Source organism: Pelophylax lessonae, assembly GCF_965119305.1.
Source record: "Pelophylax lessonae genome assembly, chromosome: 5".
In the NCBI taxonomy this organism is placed as follows: Eukaryota; Metazoa; Chordata; class Amphibia; order Anura; family Ranidae; genus Pelophylax; species Pelophylax lessonae.
Window position 1 is genome coordinate 157,027,267 of NC_138772.1, and position 21,370 is coordinate 157,048,636.

Genomic DNA, 21,370 nt, shown 5'->3' on the forward strand with positions numbered 1-21,370 from the left:
CCAAAGCACTGTGAAAGGACATCAGGGACAAGATTGTAGACCTGCGCAAGGCTGGTATGGTCTATAAGACCATCAGCAAGGATGTTTAGAGGAAGAAAAATGCTGACTAGGCCCCTAAGAACACCATCCCAACAGTCAAGCATGGAGGTGGAAACCTTATGCTTTGGGGTTGTTTCTCTACTAAAGATACAGGCAGATTTTGTCGCATTGAGGGGCCAATGAACGGGGCCATGTATTGTAAAATCTTGGATGAGAATCTTCTTTCCAAGGTCAGAACACTGAAGATGGGTCATAGATGGGTCTTCCAACATGACAATGACCCAAAACATACTGCCAAGGCAACAAAGGAGTGGCTCTAGAAGAAGCACATTAAGGTCATGGAGTGGCCTAGCCAGTCCCAGACCTTAATCCTATAGAACATTTATGGAGGAAGCTGAGCTGAAACTTTGAGTTGCCAAGTGCCAGCCAAGAAACCTTAAGGATTTAGAGAAGAGAAGATCTGTAAAGAAGAGTCTATGATTTAAAGTACATCTATGATAAAGATGATAGACTCTTCATTTCTTTGTAAATCTGCAGGGGATCAAATAATTATTTTCCCCACTGTATATATATACAGTATATGTATATCTATGTATATACAGTATACATAGATTTATATATATAGATCAGTATAGAGCATTCTGTATTGTTCTTTGCATTTACAGTAAATATACTGATGTATTGCTGTGCTAATAAATTAAACACAAACAAGCTGATTCCTTACTTTGTGTGCTCCACTTTGAATTACCCATTCTCTTTGCTCTTTTGTTGCAGCAAGTTTTTGAAAAATATCTACAAAAAAGGAGAAAGATTATGTGACATAACAATGATATAAAATAAAATATAACATTTATTATTAAGGGTGCAAATCATTATGATGTTAAAAGCAAATTGGTCTTTTTTGACAATTTCCAATATGGGTTGTAGGCTGGTAACACACAAGGTAGGGATGCCTTCCCATAACAAGTGTACGGATCACCTTGTTACTTTAAAAAGCAAAATACCTCAAAACCATAGCTTCCAACTGTCCTTTTATTCAAGGGACTGGCCCTCTTTTCACACAAAATCCCTCTGTCCCGCTTTCCTCTTTATTTGTCTCACTTTCTGATCTAAGGGTACTGACTTTGTTAATGTAATATTTAACTACCAAAACTATTATACAAGGTTAAACATTTCATACAGCCCAGTGGTGTATTTAGGTTTTGTGCTGCCCTAGGCCTGACTAAATTTGTGCACCCCCTAATTAAATTATGACCCACCCCTTCCTGTAAAGGCCACATCCCTTCCTGTTTATGACCCACCCTGTCATCTGTAAACCACAGACCATAACCACAGTCTATCAGTGCCCTTCAGCATAGCTTCATCAGTTCCCATAAGTTCAGCCTCATCAGTGCAGCCTTATCAGTGCCGCCTATTTACTGCCCATCAGTGCAGCATAACAGTGTGGCCTCATCAGTGATCACCAGTGCAGCCCCATCAGTGGCCACCAGTGCAGCCTTATCAGTGCCCATTAGTACAGCTTAGTATTTGGACTTGTGTTTGCTGCCACTGATTGTAATTATAGGATTATTTCACTTACTTGTATAATAAATAGGAAGTCCATAGTCATTTTACAAATAATGAAAAAAATGTTTTGCTGCCCCCCCTGCAAAGTGCCACCCTAGGCCCGGGCCTTGTTGGCCTAGGCCAGGATACAGCACTGATACAGCCTCTGACTTTTTACATTTTTTTATTTTTTTTGAACAGTCAGTAGGAAGGCAAATTAATAGTAAAAAGGACTTTTGGGCTTATCCAATCATTTTCTGCATATTGCTTCTTCCAGATATGCTTAGCATTGGGCATGGCAGGGGTGACGTCCTTTGCCTTCATACAACGTTGTCCCTCTTTCCCATCCCATTTAATTTTAGAGATATTAAAACTAATGCATATAAATATTACTACTTATACTTGTAATAATTATACTTACAGGTCATATTGACCAATTTGTCAATATTAAATTCATCTTCACCAGATGAAAGGTATGTATTACATGTTGCCTGCATGTACTAAAAATAAAAAGAGGAGAGTAGGTCATATTATAGAACTGGGAAAGCAACATTTCTATATATATCCAGTAAGTAAGTAACTGTTGTTATAGGACAACTAATTTAGTTTTAAGCCTCACGCACACTGGGCATAAAAAATGCTGCTTATACAGGCATCTGGCATTTTTTCTTTCAACCGGTAAAAGCAAATCTATTTCAGTCTATGTGTCCATGTACATTTGGGCACTTGAAATGCCTAAATGAGCATAAACGCACCTAAACATATTTTTTTTTTATGCACGTCAAATATTTTTAAGTGTACATTTCTCTAGTGCTGTGGGGAAAACGGCTTATAAATGCAAACACGACTAAAGGCGCATACATTATGCTCCATGTGAGTGTTTTTCTGCCGCTTTTTTTGTCAGCAGTTCTGGTAATTTTTCCCACTGCCTAGTGTGCATGGACCCTTAAAGTGTATGTAAAGCCAAAATTTTGTTTTATAGTATTTTATAGAGTAAGTAATGCTTAAGACCCCGTCCGGTATTTTTTTCTGTCTGTTTCCTTTACTTCTGGGATGAGAGATACAGCAGTAAGAAAGATGAGATATATCAAAAGCAACCAGATATCCCTGCTTACATGGGTGTCACTGTCAGCAGAAAAAAAAAAGGTTTGGCTTTAAATACAATTTAAATAGTGAGAACAGGTAACATTGGTGCTGGTGTTGGTATTACAACTACCATTGTCATATAACCATGTTATTATGGTATAAACATAAAATAATAAAATAAAATGAACCCAAACCAAGGCTCCGTTCACATCTTAGCGTTTGGATCACGGGCAGAACCGCCGCGGTTCCGCCCGCGATCCAGAGATTATTGCAAATCGCGGGACGCCCGTGCGTTGCCCGTTGATTTGCAATAGACCCCCAAACGCTGAGCGATGTTGCCGCGATTTCCGCCTGCCGAATCGCGGTAACATCGCGCAAAAAAAATCGCGGGACGCAATACGATCCAAAGAAGCTCTTGTACTTTTTTGGTCGTAATGCGTCCCACGATTTTTTTTTGCGCGATGTTACCGCGATTCGGCAGGCGGCAACATCGCTCAGCGTTTGGGGGTCTATTGCAAATCAACGGGCAACGCACGGGCGTCCCGCGATTTGCAATAATCTCCGGATCGCGGGCGGAACCGCGGCGGTTCTGCCCGTGATCCATACGCTAAGATGTGAACGGAGCCTTAAGGTTTCCTTATAACAACATACTGTAAGTATGGTCAGGTTATAATAAAATAACTCGTAAAACACATAGCATGGATATAGTTCCGTTTTCAGTATACTGACATCAGATCACTAAATGATATCAGATAATCTGTTATGTTCTTAATATCATATGTTTATTTAATTAGATAAAAAAAAAAAACATATACCTGTGTAAGAGTATTGATGCCATTGATCTGGTGAAGCACCCCCTACATTAGAAATAATTAATTGTTAGTAACTTAAAGTAAACCTGGGCAAATCAAACTAAACGTATAGATGCATATATTTAAAGATTTATTTTTTATTTATAGTAAAAATGCATGAGAGATTTCCAGAAGTGGTCAACTGAGCCTGCTGCTTTTTATTTTTATTTTTTTTTTATTTTTTTTGCTTGTTTGTTGTTTTTTTTCTAAACTTTTGGCCTGAGTATAGGTCTATGTTTGTCCCAAGCATGTTTAAATTCATATAGTCAACAGTAATTGAGTAGACATGCTTGGGACTAACACAGATCTACTGTATGCTCAGACAAAAAGGATAATAGATGTAGCACCCTCCTAGGTAGGTGCTAGGTAAAGCATAGCGTGGCCCTGTTCTGCTTATCAGGAGGGCCTGATCTGTTAGTTAGCCTGTCACATGCTTCCAGGTGTGACCTGTTGAGTCTGGGGAGTCTCCCCAATGTATCCAATGAGGGACCTGGTTTGACAGTGGAAGAAACCTAGTCAATAGCACCCCAGGGTTTAATTTTGTCCCAGTGAGTGGGCATTGCTGCAATGCATCCTGGGATTGGAAATAAATCCTGAGGGAGCATGTGACAGAGTGTCTTTTGGCGGGAGAAAAGTCCCAGGAGGAGGTGACGGCTGTCTCTCCTCCTACTGAAGTGGGGAAGGTGGTCCAGGCAGTTGGCCTAGGGACCAGGGGTTGAACTGTGCCGAGAGGATCCAGTGTGTGCTGACCGAGTGGAGCTGCTGGGCAATGTTCTTCTGGAAAAACAGTATCGTGAGTACTCAAGATCTGCCCAGGGGTCTGCCTAAGAGAGGGGACCACTCCAGAGAGGTCAAAGGGATCAAGGAGTGTTACAGTAAAGGGGGTGCCAAGTTGTAAAGCCCTGAGGTTTAGGGGGTAAAGGGGGCGCCAGGAAGGGCCCTGAAGTTTCTCAGCAGTACAGTCAGCATTACAAGTCAGCTACCTCAGGAAGGAGTACCTTGGGGAACTTAAAGGACTTCTCACAGTCAAAGGTGAAGTTTAGTAAGCGGCCTAACCGTGACCAGCGTCAGTCAGCGTTAACCAGCGTCAGTCAGCGTTAACCAGCATCAGTCAGCGTTAACCAGCGTCAATCAGCAGTTCTATACAGTCCCTGCCTATTTTGTGCATAATTCAGTTGCTGGAGTATCCCACTCATCGCTTCTCCTATCCAAGTTCTCAATAAATCCTAAAAACCAAAGAAATTGGACTGGTTCTTGCCTGAGGTAAAAACACTTGGAAAATGTCTGAATGCTCTAATGTTGCTAATGGTAACCCAGGGGAACCCACACTCAGCAGCTCCCTTAGGAGTAGTGCTACATAAAAAAAAAATTTAAAAAGGGACAACCTTGATTGACCACTTGATCTTTTCTGCCATCACTCTTTTATGTTTCTGTGTTATGTCGGGTACACAAGGGATGAAAATGGTCAGAAAACTGTAGATTTGGTAGGAACCAGACGAATTTCAGCCCATGTGTACAGCTCCCTGTCCAACAGAAACTGATCTCACGACTGGCTTCTACTGAATAGGCATGCTGGAAAACCAGCCAATGGCTACGGGCGCTGATCAGTGTGTTGGTACAGCGAACTGTTCGTTTCTTTTTTTTTCGTTCAACCCAGTGGGTTGAACGAAGAAAAAAAACGTATAGTGTGTACTAGGCTTAAGGCTCAGTAGATTTAAAGATGCAGGAAATGATATGCAGACCCTAACTTTTCCTTTTAAAAGCTTCCAGGTGTCCTCTTCCACCTTGAAGTCTCCCTGTTGGTCAATGAGTGTGCCCATTACATTGGGGCTGAACTCATAACTGATATAGAAAAACACATTATTGCACATATTTATTTATTATTAAATCGTACATGTTTTAGATGCAACTAAGGTAAGTACGTGAAATTGACTCTTTTATAGCTCACTCACACTAGCATCCCCCCCCCCCTCCCAACCGCTACCCTCTTTCGCTGCAGAGGCACGGTGATAAAGGAGTTAAAGCGGGAAGCGAGGAGGTAATACAACACATCCTCACCTGTCCAAAGCTCTCTGAAGAGCAATCTGAGTGAAGATCACTCTTCAGAGACCAAAGCTTGTGTGAACGAGCCCTTATTCCAAAAGTGCTCAGACTGGAAGAGACAGAGCTGTACCAGGGGCCAATCAGATGAACTACATGCAGATATGCAAAAAATTGGAAATCCTACAGGAGGAGAGGGCAAAAGTATGCACTTATCAGACTCCTTTTGATCCTTTACTGTCCAATCAACAGGTTGAGAACAAGATAATATCAGCAAAATATTTCTTAAAGTATATCTAAACACAAAAGCAAAAATGTAATGTATTGCAGCTTACCAGTCCTTAGATGTTGTGGCTGCATTAGCTTCCTTTTTTCTTTGTACAAAAAAATACCTGTTGCCTTTGTACAGGAAAATACCTGTTGCCTTTGCCAGAAAATGTATATCATAGTAACTTCCTTTGTGCTACATATCAAAAATCTTTTTAGCCTTCTAAACTATCTTCTGGGAACTACAAAACAACTCTCTATGTAAAGGAGCTGAGGGGAGATATTTATAATCCAAATCAGCCTAGCTCTCCCATAAGTTAGGGTGATCAGATGTCCCCAGTTTTGTCCCCGGATAGCAGGGGCTGCGCTAGGTGCAGGGCCAATCCTGGGTGGGTGCTGAGGTAGAGGGGGGCGGTCCGCCCCAGGTGGCACACACAGGGGGGTGTCAGGCTGGCGTTGCCCGCTGTGTCAGCTTTAATTTGAATCGACAGGCGCCTGCCATCACACAAAGTCCCGTCTCCTGGTTTGGCTCCTTTGATAGACAGCAAAATTGTCCAATACCAGGACATGTGCTGTCTATCATAGGTAGGAGCTGATCCAGGACTTGTGTGATGGCGAGGGCCGGCGATTCAATTTAAACCTGACACAGCAGGCAACGCCGGCCTGTGTGATGATCCGGCCAGCTCTCTTCCTCTCTTTTCTCTGATCCCCTGCACTGGTGAGGCTGCATTGCTGGGCACTGGTCAGACTTCATTGCTGGACACTGGTCAGGCTTCATTGCTGAGCACTGGTCAGACTGCATTGGATGGGCACGGGTGAGGCTGTGCTAATAGGCACAGATCAGGCTGCATAGATGGGCACTGGTCAGGCTGCTTTGATGGGCACTGATAAGGCTGCATTGGATGGGCACTGGTGAGGCTGCATTGGATGGGCAGGCACTGGTGAGGCTGCATTGTATGGGCACTGGTGAGGCTGCATTGTGTGGGCATTGGTGAGGCTGCATTGCTGGGCACTGGTCAGGCTGCATTGGATGCGCACTGGTGAGGCTGCATTGCTGGGCACTGGTCAGGCTGCATTGGATGGGCACTGGTCAGGCTGCATTGGATGGGCACTGGTCAGGCTGCATTGGATGGGCACTGGTCACGCTGCATTGCTGGGCACTGGTCAGGCTGACTTGCTGGGCACTGGTCAGGCTGCATTCGATGGCCACTGGTGAGGCTGTATTGGATGGGCACTAGTTAGGCTGCATTGAATGGGCACTGGTCAGGCTGCATTGCTGGGCACTGGTCAGGCTGCATTGCTGGGCACTGGTCAGGCTGCATTGCTGGGCACTGGTCAGGCTGCATTGCTGGGCAATGCTGAGGCTGCATTGGATGGACACTGGTCAGGCTGCATTGCTGGACACTGGTCAGACTTCATTGCAGGGCTCTGGTCAGGCTGCATTGCTGGGCACTGGTCAGGCTGCATTGCTGGGCACTGGTCAGGCTGCATTGCTGGGCAATGCTGAGGCTGCATTGGATGGACACTGGTCAGGCTGCATTGCTGGACACTGGTCAGGCTTCATTGCTGGGCACTGGTCAGACTGCATTGGATGGGCATGGGTGAGGCTGCGCTAATAGGCACATATCAGGCTGCATAGATGGGCACTGGTCAGGCTGCTTTGATGGGCACTGATAAGGCTGCATTGGATGGGCATTGGTGAGGCTGCATTGGATGGGCAGGCACTGGTGAGGCTGCATTGTGTGGGCATTGGTGAGGCTGCATTGCTGGGCACTGGTCAGGCTGCATTGGATGCGCACTGGTGAGGCTGCATTGCTGGGCACTGGTCAGGCTGCATTGGATGGGCACTGGTCAGGCTGCATTGGATGGGCACTGGTCACGCTGCATTGCTGGGCACTGGTCAGGCTGCGTTGCTGGGCACTGGTCAGGCTGCATTGCTGGGCACTGGTCAGACTGCATTCGATGGGCACTGGTGAGGCTGTATTGGATGGGCACTAGTTAGGCTGCATTGAATGGGCACTGGTAAGGCCGCATTGCTGGGCACTGGTCAGGCTGCATTGCTGGGCACTGGTCAGGCTGCATTGCTGGGCACTGGTGAGGCTGTATTGGATGGGCACTAGTTAGGCTGCATTGAATGGGCACTGGTCAGGCTTCATTGCTGGGCACTGGTCAGGCTGCATTGCTGGGCACTGGTCAGGCTGTATTGCTGGGCACTGGTCAGGCTGCATTGCTGGGCAATGCTGAGGCTGCATTGGATGAACACTGGTCAGGCTGCATTGCTGGACACTGGTCAGGCTTCATTGCTGGGCACTGGTCAGGCTGCATTGGATGGGCACCGTTGAGGCTGCATTGATGGGCACTGGTAAGGCTGAATTGGATGGGCACTGGTAAGGCTGCATTGCTCAGCAATGGAGAGGCTGCATTGCTGGGCAGTGGTGGGGCTGCATTGCTGGGCACTGGTGAGGCTGCATTGCTGGGCACTGGTGAGACTGCATTGGATGGGCACTGGTGAGGCTGCATTGGATGGGCACTGGTGAGGCTGCATTGCTGGGCACTAGTCAGACTGCATTGCTGGGCACTGGTGAAACATTACTGACATAATGCAACAGGTGAAACAGTAATGTTTCACCTGTTGCTGTTTTGAAGCAGCCTTCACTATCATCAGCTGAAAGCCCTGTCCTGGTGGAGGAGAAGATACCTGTTGGAGGTGAAATCATTATGAGTACAGCAGAGAGGAAAGGAGGCTTATGCCCCATACACACGTGCAGATTATCTGCAGACTTTTGTCTGCAGACTTACCAAAACCATATAATATGAGGTCAAACCTAAACACTTTCAATTTGTATGCAATCCGGCAGGCCCTTGCACTACATAGAAAAGGTAAGTCTGCAGACAAAAGTCTGCAGATAATCTGCACGTGTGTATGGGGCATTAGAGTCATAAACCATTTGTTACAGCTGTCTGTTGGTTCCTGCTCAGATTGGTACTGGAGAGTGATAACCAGGATAAAGCCTTTACCCAAAATTGTTCTGGTGAGTGGGGACACATTAGGGGAGCATGGACAGCAAGCAAGCACGTTTTGGAGCACTATTTGTTGAAGCAATACAGCACTTTTTGTAATATCACAGCAGCACTTGATGAACCTATAATCTGTGGACATGTTTTATATATATATATATATATATATATATATATATATATATGGATTTTTGTTGCACCTGGTCACTTTCTAGTTACACAGAGCACTTTATATGCTATTGGATATAAGTGTTTGATATTACACAGTGTATATTTTACAAAGCAGCACTGATACCCAGGGTTTTTCATTATTTAAAGGCATATACACCTTTTTTGAGCAGCAGCTTTTATTTACTTATTTATTTTGGACATTAATTTGCACATTTTGTCACTTTTAATAAGTACATAACATATATTTTGACCCATAAGCACGAGGTTTTCCCTTTTTGCATTCACTTTTTTGGTTTAGGCAACCATTTTTTGCATATTAGATCTTTGTGGGCCGTATAACTGGGGCCTTGGCAGAGATGTGTCCTTTGCTTACATACTGTGTGCAAAAAGGTGTCTCTTTTCATCATTTCAGAAAGTTGGGAGGTATGAGGTTTGTGACAAGATCACATTAAGAAACCGCCATCAGGTTTTGTAGCATTGACCAAAGAGATTTCTCTTCACAAGTGTATTCTCCAGGTAAGACAAATATACAAACTCAAAACTCAAAATATGAATGCACCTGATAGACTGGGTCCCGAATTAATAGCCGTAAACAGATCAACACTCGAAGCAAATGAACAGGTGGAGCTCTGTCAATCCATTCCCTGTAATAGAAACCATATACATCATAAACATATTAGATACCTAACATACATTCCATCTTAAAAGCAATATAAATTGTGTAGCACCGTATATTTAAAAATAAATGATTCAGACCCCAAAGGTGTTCTATCGGATTGAGGTCAGGACTCTTTGAGGCCAGTCAAGTTCCTCCTCCCCAAACTCACTCATCCATGTCTTTATGGACCTTGCTATGTGTACTGGTGCTCAGTCATGTTGGAACAGGAAGGGGCCATCCCCAAACTGTTCTAACAAAGTTGGGAGCATGAAATTGTCCAAAATGTCTTGGTATGCTGACACCATAGGAGTTCCATTCACTGGAACTAAGGGGCCAGGTCCAACCCCTGAAAAACAACCCCACACCATAATCCTCCCTTCATCAGTGCACAAAGCAAGGTCCATAAAGACAAGGATGAGTAAGTTTGGGGTTGAGGAACTTGACTGGCCTGCACAGTGTCCTGACCTCAACCCAATAGAACATCTTTAGGATGAATTAGAGTGGAGACTGCGAGCTAGGCCTTCTCGTCCGCATCAGTGCCTGACCTCACAAATGCGCTTCTAGAAGAATGGTCAAACATTCCCATAAACCTTGTTGACAGCCTTCCCAGAAGAGTTGAAGCTGTTATAGCTGCAAAGGGTGGGCCAACTCAATGGCATCCTACAGACTAAGACTGGGATGCCATTAAAGTTCATGTGTGTGTAAAGGCAGGCGTCCTAATACTTTTGATAATATAGTGTATTTATAATAATTGTGTAATAATGTGTTTCTATGAAATATTTTATTGTTAAAATGCCAAAGTGCATCTGAAGCCAAGTGAAACATAGCATGTGTGGGATCTCAGTGTGGGCTGTGATACCGCGTATATCTGAGATTATTAATGGCTGGTCTGGGAGGATGGCCAATGTGGATAATAAAATTATTCCGATTTGGAAAGATGTGAAAGACAATGACACAGAAAACTGGAAGAGAATGTTTGGAATCTTAACACGTCATCAGTGTAGATATTTTCAGAATTCCACACAGCTGCACATTTCACACCCTGGAAAGGCCACATAATGCTCACAGATGCTATTTTAAACTCCATGTATTCTTTAAAATCATATTACTATGCATTGTATAAAGACGTACTATCTTACACCACAGGGAAAAGCTATTTTCATTTTAAATTCATAAGTCTGATGGAATGCCACGCAAGACTGAGGACAACCATGGAATGAATCCAGAAAAATAGCAGCTTCATTTGACAAATAAAGTCAAAATACCACAGACATACAGTTTAATGCAAAAGTCATACCACTTTAAATAGCTCACTAAAATATTTGTCTTAGTTGATCATTTCAATGTTCTGGATTAAGGTGTCAAGACAAAAAACAGATCACTATGTCAGAGTTTCAGAATTTATTTTGCTAAAACCAAAGACTAACTGTAAGATTTGTTAAAAGCAATAATAATATAAAAATTGCCACACAAGCCATTTTGTAATTTAATATTTATAAAAATGATCTTTCCATTTCAATCTGCAGCTGCGGTACCTTTCAATAACTGTCAAAAAAGGAACACAGTATGGCAACCTGGAGGAGTTCTGTACATTCGTGGATTATCAGCCACAAAGCTCAAAAAAAACTGCCTACTTGAATAACTATTTCCTATGATTATACAGTGCCAACACATTACACTTCTAACAGATCACATACTGTACCATTCACATCAGTCTCTGTTCTCTAGAGCAAATCTAACCACATTAGGAGAAAACAAATTAACTTAATAAATAGCAGGAATCTCTATTATGATGACTGTACAGTTTTTATGTGCAGTCCTCAATAATATGGCGTTTGGTGGGATGGTTACCATTCTGCCTCTAGTGTTTGCTATGACACAATCATAGGCTATGTTAAAATGGCGCCAGTGTGTACATATCTCCGTGGTTACCACGCCTTGTATACTATAGGTAGCGTGGTGATGGCAATGGTACTCCAGCCTTTGGGAAAGCGGTCGTTGACATCATTATGCTGGGCGGAGACTAAACACCATTTTTGTATAATGGATTGTTGATGCTTTGTATAACAACTGCATGCTCGTAAATGCCTCTTTTTTTTTGGACTTACAGTGCATTGGCTTTATTTTTCCTTATATCTACCAGTTTTTTTTTTTTCTTGTCACAGGTTACATATAGAGACAGTGACTCTGAGAGTCTAACATAGTTCCTTGCTGATAGGTCAGCTAATATTTTAAAGGATGCGAGCGAAAGTCGATCACTAATCCAGCTGTATAAATCAATGTCTTCTGTCTTGAATCAGGAAGTCCATGGGGACAATGGCAATAGATCAAATAAAGGCCGGTTCACACTACCGCGACCAGAAAGTCGCCCCATGAAGGAGCGACTTTTTAGCGCGACTTTAGCGTGACTTTGAAGAGACTTTTGAAGAGACTTTGAAGAGAATTTGAAGAGACTTTTGAAGAGACTTTGAAGAGAATTTGATGAGACTTTGAAGAGACTTAAATGATAGGCGACTTTGTCTGTGGGGAATGCCTGGGTAATCTTTTTCTTATTCCTGGAAAGTCTGATCACAGTCACTTGAAAATAGATAAGGATCCGACTTAGAGGCGACTCCCATTGAAGTCTATGGGCACAAGTCGGATAGAGGTCGCCTTGAAGTAGTACAGGAACCTTTTCTGAAGTAGGAGCGACTTCAGTAATGCATATTAAGACGGCTCTCATTCATTTACATTGAATTTGTAATGACAAGCGACTTGGGGCGACTTGAGGTCGCACAAGTCGCGTCCCAAGTCGGAGTAGTGTGAACCGGGTCTAAATGTTTTCTTGTTTCCCATAAGCTGCGAGAAGTCATGTAAACGGCGCTCCCTACTGTTAATGTCACTACACACAACTCTGGAGATGTTCGAGGTGTCAGAGGGCTCTGACTTGCTCATTAGGCTTTATGCATCCAGCTCAAGACTTTCTTCATGTCATTCCAGAGACAGGACTGTGACAGCTGCACCTCTAGATTTCGTATATTTCTCCCAGGTGTCACTAGAAGTTTCAGGGGCTTTAGTACACACGCCAAAGAACAATAGCCTGGCCTAAAAGGCCTTTTATATCCCGCTCACAGTCCAGTTAGACCAAGTTCCCTGTCCACCTAAACCATGTATTATGAGGACAACTACAGCTGGCTATTTTGGGTATTGGACTATCTCACCCAGACATTCTGCCCTGTCCATGGCCTTGCAATAGCTGACTACATCTGCAGGCCTGTGGGGTCTTTAGTTCCCATGCCCCAACTGCAAATGCCCTTTTTATGTGAGTGCACATTTATATTGTTTTATTCAAATAAATACGTTTTTAGCAGACATACTGCACTATTATATAAGAAAAAAGAAAATATATAATCCAAGGATTATTTTATTTTAGAAGTGGACTTTTATAGCTATTGGATGTTTATTAACAATATTTTCACTGGAGAAGTGTATTTTATCACTGAGCACACAGTTTCACGAAATATTATAAGAGACTCATATCTGTGTTGTATACTGTATATGGTTATTTATTAGAGTTTGATTTCAATATTCTTGCTGAACAGTGCACCATTTCTTTTCTCTTATATTTACTTTTGAGTGGTAGGAGATTTACCATTTATTAATGGTGCATCAGTTCATCTTATAGCACTTTCACTTCACCATTTACATAGTAGCCCATATGTAACCCATTACATTCACATACTGCATTATTAGCTTCTTCTTCTATGTTACATGAGTTTCCCTCCATGAACTGCTATCTTACTGAGGATTGAGGAATGGATAAGAAGCCTTGTGGCTCTAGCTGACCCATGCTTAACCACTTCAGCTCCGGAAGGTGACCAGGCCATTTATTGCAATACGGCACTGCGTTACTTTAAGTGACAATTGCTCGGTCGTGCGACGCTGTACCCAAATAAAATGTATGTCCTTTTTTTCCCACAAATAGAGCTTTATTTTGGTGGTATTTGATCACTTTTTTATTTTTTGCACTATAAACAAACAATAATTCTTACTTTCTGCTCTAAAACATACCCAATAAAAAAATTTAAAAAAAATCTAATTTCTTCATCAATTTAGCCCAATATGTATTCTGCTACAGGTTTTGGGTAAAAAATCCCTATAAGCATATATTGATTGGTTTGCACAAAAGGTATAGCGCCTACAAACGATGGGATAAATTTATGGAATCGTTATTTTTTTTACTAGCAATGGCGGCAATTAGCGATTTTTATAGCTAGACTGCGATATTGCAGCGGAAAAAATAGACACTTAACCAGTTGCCGACCGCTGCACGACTATATACTGCGGCGGTCAGCCCCGGCCAGGCAGAGTGATGTATCGGTACGTCACTCGCCTGTCACTGACTTGCGAGCCAATTGCGGGCGGGCGCGCGCACGCCGCGGCTCGTTCACAGACAAGTCAGTGCGTGTGACCGGCGGACTCGATGTCCGCCAGTCACACTGCGATCGCTCCTGTGAAGGGAGAAAGACAGAGCGGCTTATGTAAACAAGCCGCCTGTCAGTTCTCCCTGTGTAAAAGTGAAGATCTGACCGTTCTACTATGTAGAACCGTGGATCTTTGCATTTACACCAATAGCAATGTCCCTGCACAGTTAGAAACACGCCCCTAGGACACACTTAACCCCTCCCTGTCCAATAAAGTTAACCCCTTCCCTGCCAGTGTCATTTTTGCAGTAACAGTGCATATGTATAGCACCCCCAAAAGTGTCAAAAATGTCAGTCAAGGGTCCGATCTGTCCGCCGCAATGTCGCAGTACCGAAAAAAAATCGCAGACCGCCGCCATTACACATTAAAAAAAAACACCAAAAATGACAAAAATCTTTCCCTTTGTTAGTAAACGCGATAACTTTTGCGCAAACCAATCAAAATACGCTTTTTGCGATTTTTTTTACCAAACATAGGTAGCATAAAACAAATCGGCCGAAAATGTTAAAAAATTTTGATTTTTACATTTTTTTTTGGGGGGAATTTCATATAAAAAAATGTGAAAAATATTGTTATTTTTGCAAAATTTACGCTCTTTTTTTGTTTATAGCGCATGATCAAAAAATCGCACAGGTGATCAAATACCACCAAAAGAAAGCTCTGTTTGTGGGAAAAAAAGGACGTCAAATTCGTTTAGGTACAGCGTCGCACGACCACGCAATTGTCCGTTAAAGTCACGCAGTAAAAAATCGCAAAAAAAAACCCTGGTCTTTTAGCAGCCAAATCCTCCGGGGCTTAAGTGGTTAACTAACACTTTTGACACTTTTTGGGGACCATTAACACTAATACAGTGATAAGTGCTAAAGAAAGATGCACTGTCACTGTACTATAGACACTGGTTGGGAAGGGGTTAACATTAGGGGCGATCAAAGGGGTAAATGTGTCCCTAAGGAGTGCTGCCTAACTGTGTGGGGGATGCTTGTACTGTGAGAAGGCAGAGATCAATGTTCCTGCTTAGCAGAAACACAAAATCTCTGCCTTCCCTTGTCACAGAACGGCGATCTGCCTTGTTTACATAGGCAGATCACGGTTCTGCCTGTGCCTCGAATGCTCGGCGGGTCCCGTTGAAAATTGGGTCACCAGTGGCGCACGTGCATCCCTCAGATCCTGGTATCGCAGAATCACATACCTGTACGTGATTGTGTGCAGAGGAGCCGCCTCCCCGCAGTAAATATACGTAGGGCGGTCGGCAACAGGTTAAGCGCACTGATAAGTGTGTATGACCCCCATTCATTTGAGTGGTCCACTGACTGAGGTGAGCGCATACCCTAAGAGGGTTCCTGGTGAAGTGCATGGTGGTGTCATTTGTGTGAAGACTTAAAGCGGAGTTTCCGGCACAGAAGTCATTTTTTAATAGACATACCCCCGGGACAGTCAGGACTAGCACATTCCACAATGGCTAGCCTCTGATCTGTCCCGGTTCGCACTTACCTTTTAGAAGAAATACTTACTTATAAAATTTCTTCCACAGCGTTTCCATCTCTCTTGTGGGCAGCTGAAGCCGGCGCGGTCCTCTTCTGTGTCTTCTTCTGCGTCTTCTTGTCCCAGAATGCGCCTGCACCGGCCCATCTCGTCACTTCCGGTGCAGCGCCGCATTCCTCCACAGCTTCTGGGCATGCCCAGAAGCTGTTTAGCAGGGGAATGCGGCGTCGCCCGGAAGTGACGAGCGGGGCCGGTGCCGTCGCATTGATTCCTGGGAGCGATGACGTTCAGCTCCCAGGAATCATCGCGAGACAGGAAGTGACGGGGTGAGCCGTGGCGCTGAGGGAGGAAGTACTCTAAGGTGAGTATTTACGATCTTCAATTACAAGGTGAGTAAACAAAAAAAAAAATAACTATCCAATTCCTTTTCAGGTACTGTCGAACTAGCGGAGGGGCACAAAAAAAAATATCGTTTTTGTGCCCGGAACTCCGCTTTAAGATCTTCTCACTATATTTTAGTGGAATTGGAGATTTAAGGACCATTTCATTTGACTGGACATTTATTATATTTGCACACCAATTTACTCATATATATTTTTGCACATATTTATTATAGAGTGTTTATATATTCATGAATTATTTCACAAGAGAATTTTTTTTAATATACAGTACATATTATTTTTCTACTCGGCTGAGATATATTTATATTGTTTGTTGTTGTATGTTGGAGCGCTTGTGTTTTGATTATACTGGTTATGGGGTGAGATGCTTGCACCATTTAGTGGCAGCTGTTCCAGCAGTGATATTTGGGCTCTCTTAAAGGGATAGCATTGATTAGAATTGGTAGTGTGAGCGCGGGGAATTTTCTATTTTATTATAACTTAACATACACAATCACGTGCAAGGAAGATAAAAAAAAATGTCCGTGCTTGCACATGATTAAATGATGCAAGTCAGCAGAGCTTCACCTAATTCACTAAGCTCTAGGCTCTAGAGCAAGTTCCCTTGCAAAGTGCAACTTTCTTTGCAAAGTTAACAGCCTATTTGCCTTTAGTAAATCAACCCTAAAGTATTAACGCAGCATGGTTGGCAACTGCCATTTTTAGAAGAAGAGGTTAGCAGTGGGAGCCTCCATGTTTCTCCCATCACAGGTTGCCTTTCAACATTAAACAAATCACTGCACGCAATAAAGGATCTTCCTTACCTGCATCCCAGCCTGTTCTTCATTAGTGCCATAAAGATATCAAGAAACAGGTTGTGCTGAGAATGTTGGCTAAAATTCCTTTCATTTTTGAAATAAACACTAGAAATAGTAAACAAGCACAATTAGTCAGAGTCAATTCAATTTTTTAAATCTAAGTTACCAAATAATTCACTTACCTGAATTTTTCAAGTTCTACAGACTCGGTGGACTCTTGCCAATGGGTTTTGGATGTGTGTGTCTTTCCAAACTTCTGCTGAGACTTTGGTGTGCCAGTTGTTTTTAAAGCTGGAAGCTACACATAGAAAATACTATTGATCCAAAATGTAGCTGACACTGGAGGAAAGGTATGACAGCCTGCTTTATATCTGTAATTGGTTGTTCAATCTGAGGATATGTCACTGACTCATGAATTTTATAAAAATTGGGGTGACACTGTGTTTAGTATGACTCCCCATCCCTTTTCTCAATTTGGGGTGCCAACCAGAAAAAATCAAAAGTGCCCATTTTGAAGGCTTAAATGCAAGTAATTGGCTATAAAAGGGGTATGGGGGTCTGGGTACTGCCCTGGGGGACATGTATCAATAAAAAAAAAAAAAAAAATTAAAACAATAGTTTTTCAGGAGCAGTGATTTTAATAATGCATAAAGTGCAACAATAAAAATGAAAAATTCCTTTAAATATAGTGCCTGGGGGGTCCCCTTAATGTGCCTGTAAAGTGGTGCATCTGTAGCATGCATTGGGGGGGGGGGGCAGGAGAACACACCGTGATTTTGCTGACTGCAATGATTGCATGAAAATTCACCAACTTGTGTACAGTCAGCCTGTCCATACATGGCTTGAATCTTTGCTGGTCCCTGCTAAACCGGCCGAGATTCAAATCATCTATGGCCAGCATTAAAGTGATTTGTCTCGTCCATGAAAACTGATACATTAGGCTGGAAAGTTTGTGCTGTGAAAAACAACAGACTTGCTGGCTGGATTACCAGATGAAAATAGACGAAAGAAAGCCTAAAAAATTAAACTAATACAGCCATCACATCATAGAATTGGTAAACTGCAATATAATAAATGTATGCTTTTGGGTTTAATACAGCTTTAATTTGTTTAATTTACTTATATACAATTCCTTCCTATTAGTCCCAGTTAAAGAAACACACAATGCACAGTGGCTTTAGTGGCTAGCGCTTTTGCCTATCAGCATTAGGGTTCTCAGTTCAAAGATGGAGTTTGCATGTTCTCCCTGTGCTTGCGTCTGTTTCCTTCCACACCCCAAAGACATGCTGGTAGGTTAGTTGGCTGCTGTGTATGTGTTATAGGGACCTTAAATTGTAAGCTTCTTGAGGGCAGGGACTGGGGTAAATGTAAATGTACTATGGGGTTGATTTACTAAAACTGGAGAGTGCAAAATCTGGTATTCATGGTAAATTATGGTAGCCAATAACTTCTTTTTTTTTTTAATAATCTTTATTTTTCAAAAAACAGAGTACAGATAAACATAACAAATGACAGTAAAAAGTAAGTGCAATATCAGACAACAATGGCAGATCATGGAACATTCAGTAGTCACGTATAAAGACAGCAGGATTGCTTAACATAAAGCATGTGCCCATTGGCCAAACGGAGGAGTACCTCATTTAAAGCCTGCCTATCAGTCCGGGCCTGGCCCCCCGGGAAGATCCCCCGGGAAGGCCCGGGTGGCCCGCGACTAGCAGTATGTACAATCCTAATATGCTACTGCCAAATAACGAATAGGAAACATACATAAATTGTTGGAAAGAGAGACCAAAGAAAGTAAGAAGGATCGCTCTCAGGAGAGCAACGAAAGAAGAGGCGCAGAGAAAGAGAAGACAGATAAAGTGGATGGTAGGGAGGCAGCACGGACAGGGAAGAGGCAATGAACCGGGGGTATGGGGCGGGAGGGGCTCCACCCTTCACCGATGGGGGACCAGCATCTGACCCAGATCGTCCAAAAAATGTCTTCAAGTCTCTTCCCAGAGGAGAGACAGTAGACGAGGGGCTTGTCCCCTATGCAATCACATTAGTTATCAGGGATCTCGTCCGAGTAGAACATCCTACCCGTCCATATATCCATAAACAAGGACGGCTGGTCCTTGAGGGTCATTACCCTTCGTTCCGCACTCATAACTCTGTTTACCTCACGTTTCCACTCAACCAGAGTTGGACAAGTGGCCTGTTTCCAGTGCCTCGGAATCAAACATTTGGCAGCATTCAATAAGAATGGGGTGACACTGCATTTGTACCTCTAAATAGAGAATTTTACATCATGAAAGAGGCATTGGTGTGGAGTTGGTCGGGAGGAGCGGTAGCCAGTTTCTGAATCCATGGGTAAATTGAGTCCCAAAAGGGTCTAAGTAGGGGACAGTCCCATCAGACATGTAGAAACGTGCCCCGTTGGCCACAGCCCCTCCAACTATTGGGGTCTGCGGCGGGGAACATCTGTGCCAGTCGTGAGGGTGTCCTGTACCAGCGTGAAATAAATTTGTAGGAGGTCTCCTGGACCCTAGAGCTGATAGAGGAAACATGGGCCAGATGCATAATCTTAGTGGTTTGCTGAGAAGTAAATTGCACACCCAGCTCTCACTCCCAATCCCTAATATAATACTGACCATGCGAGAAAACAAGCGGAGGACCAACTTATACATGTGGGAAAGTAGATGGCGCAATCCTGATGGCCGAGTACACCACTCCTCAAACTGGGAGAGTCGCCTTCCTCTCTCTAAGCAGACAATCCCCTGTCCATCAGCACCTGGCTTTTAACAGCTAAGCTGTCAAAGCCACCAAAAGTAAAGCAGGATGGAAGATTGGCCCCTGAGACAGTAGATCCTCCCAGAAGTATCCAAGAAGTGTCTGCGTCCAGCCTGACCAGGTCGGCGTTCCAAGCTCCGGAGCCACAGGAATGACCGGAATCCCTTCCGCCTCGATCCTGGGAAGAAGTCTTGACAGCAACTTGAGAGGAGGAAAGGCATACATCAGCTGATACTGACCCCAAGGGGCCACCAGCGCCATCTGTGGCATCTGCCAGAGGGTCCTGGGAGCAGACCACAAACCTCTGCACTTTTCTGTTGATCTGAGACGCCAACAGATCTACATCTGGAGTGCCCTAACGAAGGCACAACTGCTGGACCATTCCCCTGCATCCAAGGCCTGTCGACTGAGGTAATTCACCTGCCAATTTTCCACTCCTGGAATGTGAACAGCGGAAATAGCTGGAACCAAGCGTTCTGCCCACCGAAGGATGCCTGCCACTTCGAGGGCCGCAAGGACACTTTTGGTGCCCCCTTGGTGATTGACATATGCCACGGCTGTGGCATTGTCTGATTGAATGTGCACTGTACAACCCTGCAGGTGCTCGGTCCAGTGGACTAGGCAGAGCCGGATAGCTCCCAGCTCCAGAACATTGATCAGTAACCTAGAATCCTCTAGGAACCAGACTCCTTGAGCAGACAACTTGCCAAGAACCCCTCCCCACCCAAACAGACTTGTATCCCTGGTGATATTGTCCAATATATAGGGAGGAAGGATTTCCCTTGCCTGAGCATCGGAGACCAAAGCCACCAGATCAGGGACTCCCTGGTCACCTGGCTCAGCTGGATCTGATTGTCCAGGGAATGTGGATTCTTGTTTCATTTGAGAAGGATTTCCTTCTGGAGGATCCTTGTGTGGAATTAAGTGAAGGGGACCGCCTCTAATGATGACACCATGAGTCCCAGAACTCTCATACAAGTCTGCAGGGACGACCATTTGCTGGACAGCAACAGCAGAATCGCAGTCTGGAGTTTTCGAGTTTTTTTTGGAGGAAGAAACACCCTGGCTGAGGACGAGTCCAAAGTCTCATGGAAGGGACCAGGGACAACTTCTGAAGGTTCAGAATCCACCTTAACTCATCTAGAGTTCTCAAGGTGATCTCCAAATTTGTCACCAGCACCGTGGGAGACTCCGCACGGAAAAGCAGATCGTCTAGGTAACCCAGGACCGATATCCTTTGCTGGCGTAATAACACCAGGACTGGAGCCAAAACCTTCGTGAAGACCCAAGGAGCAGAGGTGAGACCAAAGGGTAACGCCACAAATTGATAATGATCCTCTCCGACTGCGAAGGGCCGAAACCGTTGGTGTCCTTCACATATTGGGATGTGAAGGTAGGCATTTTTGATGTCTATGGAGGCCAGGAAATCCCCCTGATGTAAGGAAGCCACCACCGTGCGAACAGATTTCATCTTGAATGATTGAACTCGCATTAAGCAATTCAGTGCTGTCAAGTCCAGGATTGGACGCCACTTCCTTCCTGGGGATCGTAAACAGAGTTGAATAAAAGCCCTGAAAACGTTCCGCACACAGAACCAGAACTATTACTCCCTGCTGTACTATCCAGGATAGCCACAGGTCCGGGAACCGGCAAAGACATCCCCCCACTTCAGATACGGGTGAGGGCGCACCTTCAGGCCGAAAGGGCCTTGTCCTCAGGTCTGGAGATCCTCGTTTTTTGTTTGCCAGACCAGGATCTCTTGGGACCACCTGAGGGAGT

At 43.9% G+C, this 21,370-nt stretch overlaps 1 protein-coding gene across 1 annotated transcript in view; it reads right to left on the reverse strand.

Moving 5' to 3' along the window:
- The window catches only part of NEK10 (NIMA related kinase 10), a 472,071-nt gene that overhangs the window by 402,228 nt on the left and 48,473 nt on the right, over positions 1–21,370 (reverse strand). Inside the window, exons 4-9 of the mRNA XM_082258594.1 lie at positions 17,002–17,117; positions 16,826–16,924; positions 9,577–9,661; positions 3,486–3,527; positions 2,006–2,084; positions 764–831 (exon numbers count right to left, since the gene is read on the reverse strand). Of these exons, the coding sequence (XP_082114720.1) occupies positions 764–831; positions 2,006–2,084; positions 3,486–3,527; positions 9,577–9,661; positions 16,826–16,924; positions 17,002–17,117 (489 nt within the window). The remainder of the gene's footprint in view (positions 1–763; positions 832–2,005; positions 2,085–3,485; positions 3,528–9,576; positions 9,662–16,825; positions 16,925–17,001; positions 17,118–21,370) is intronic.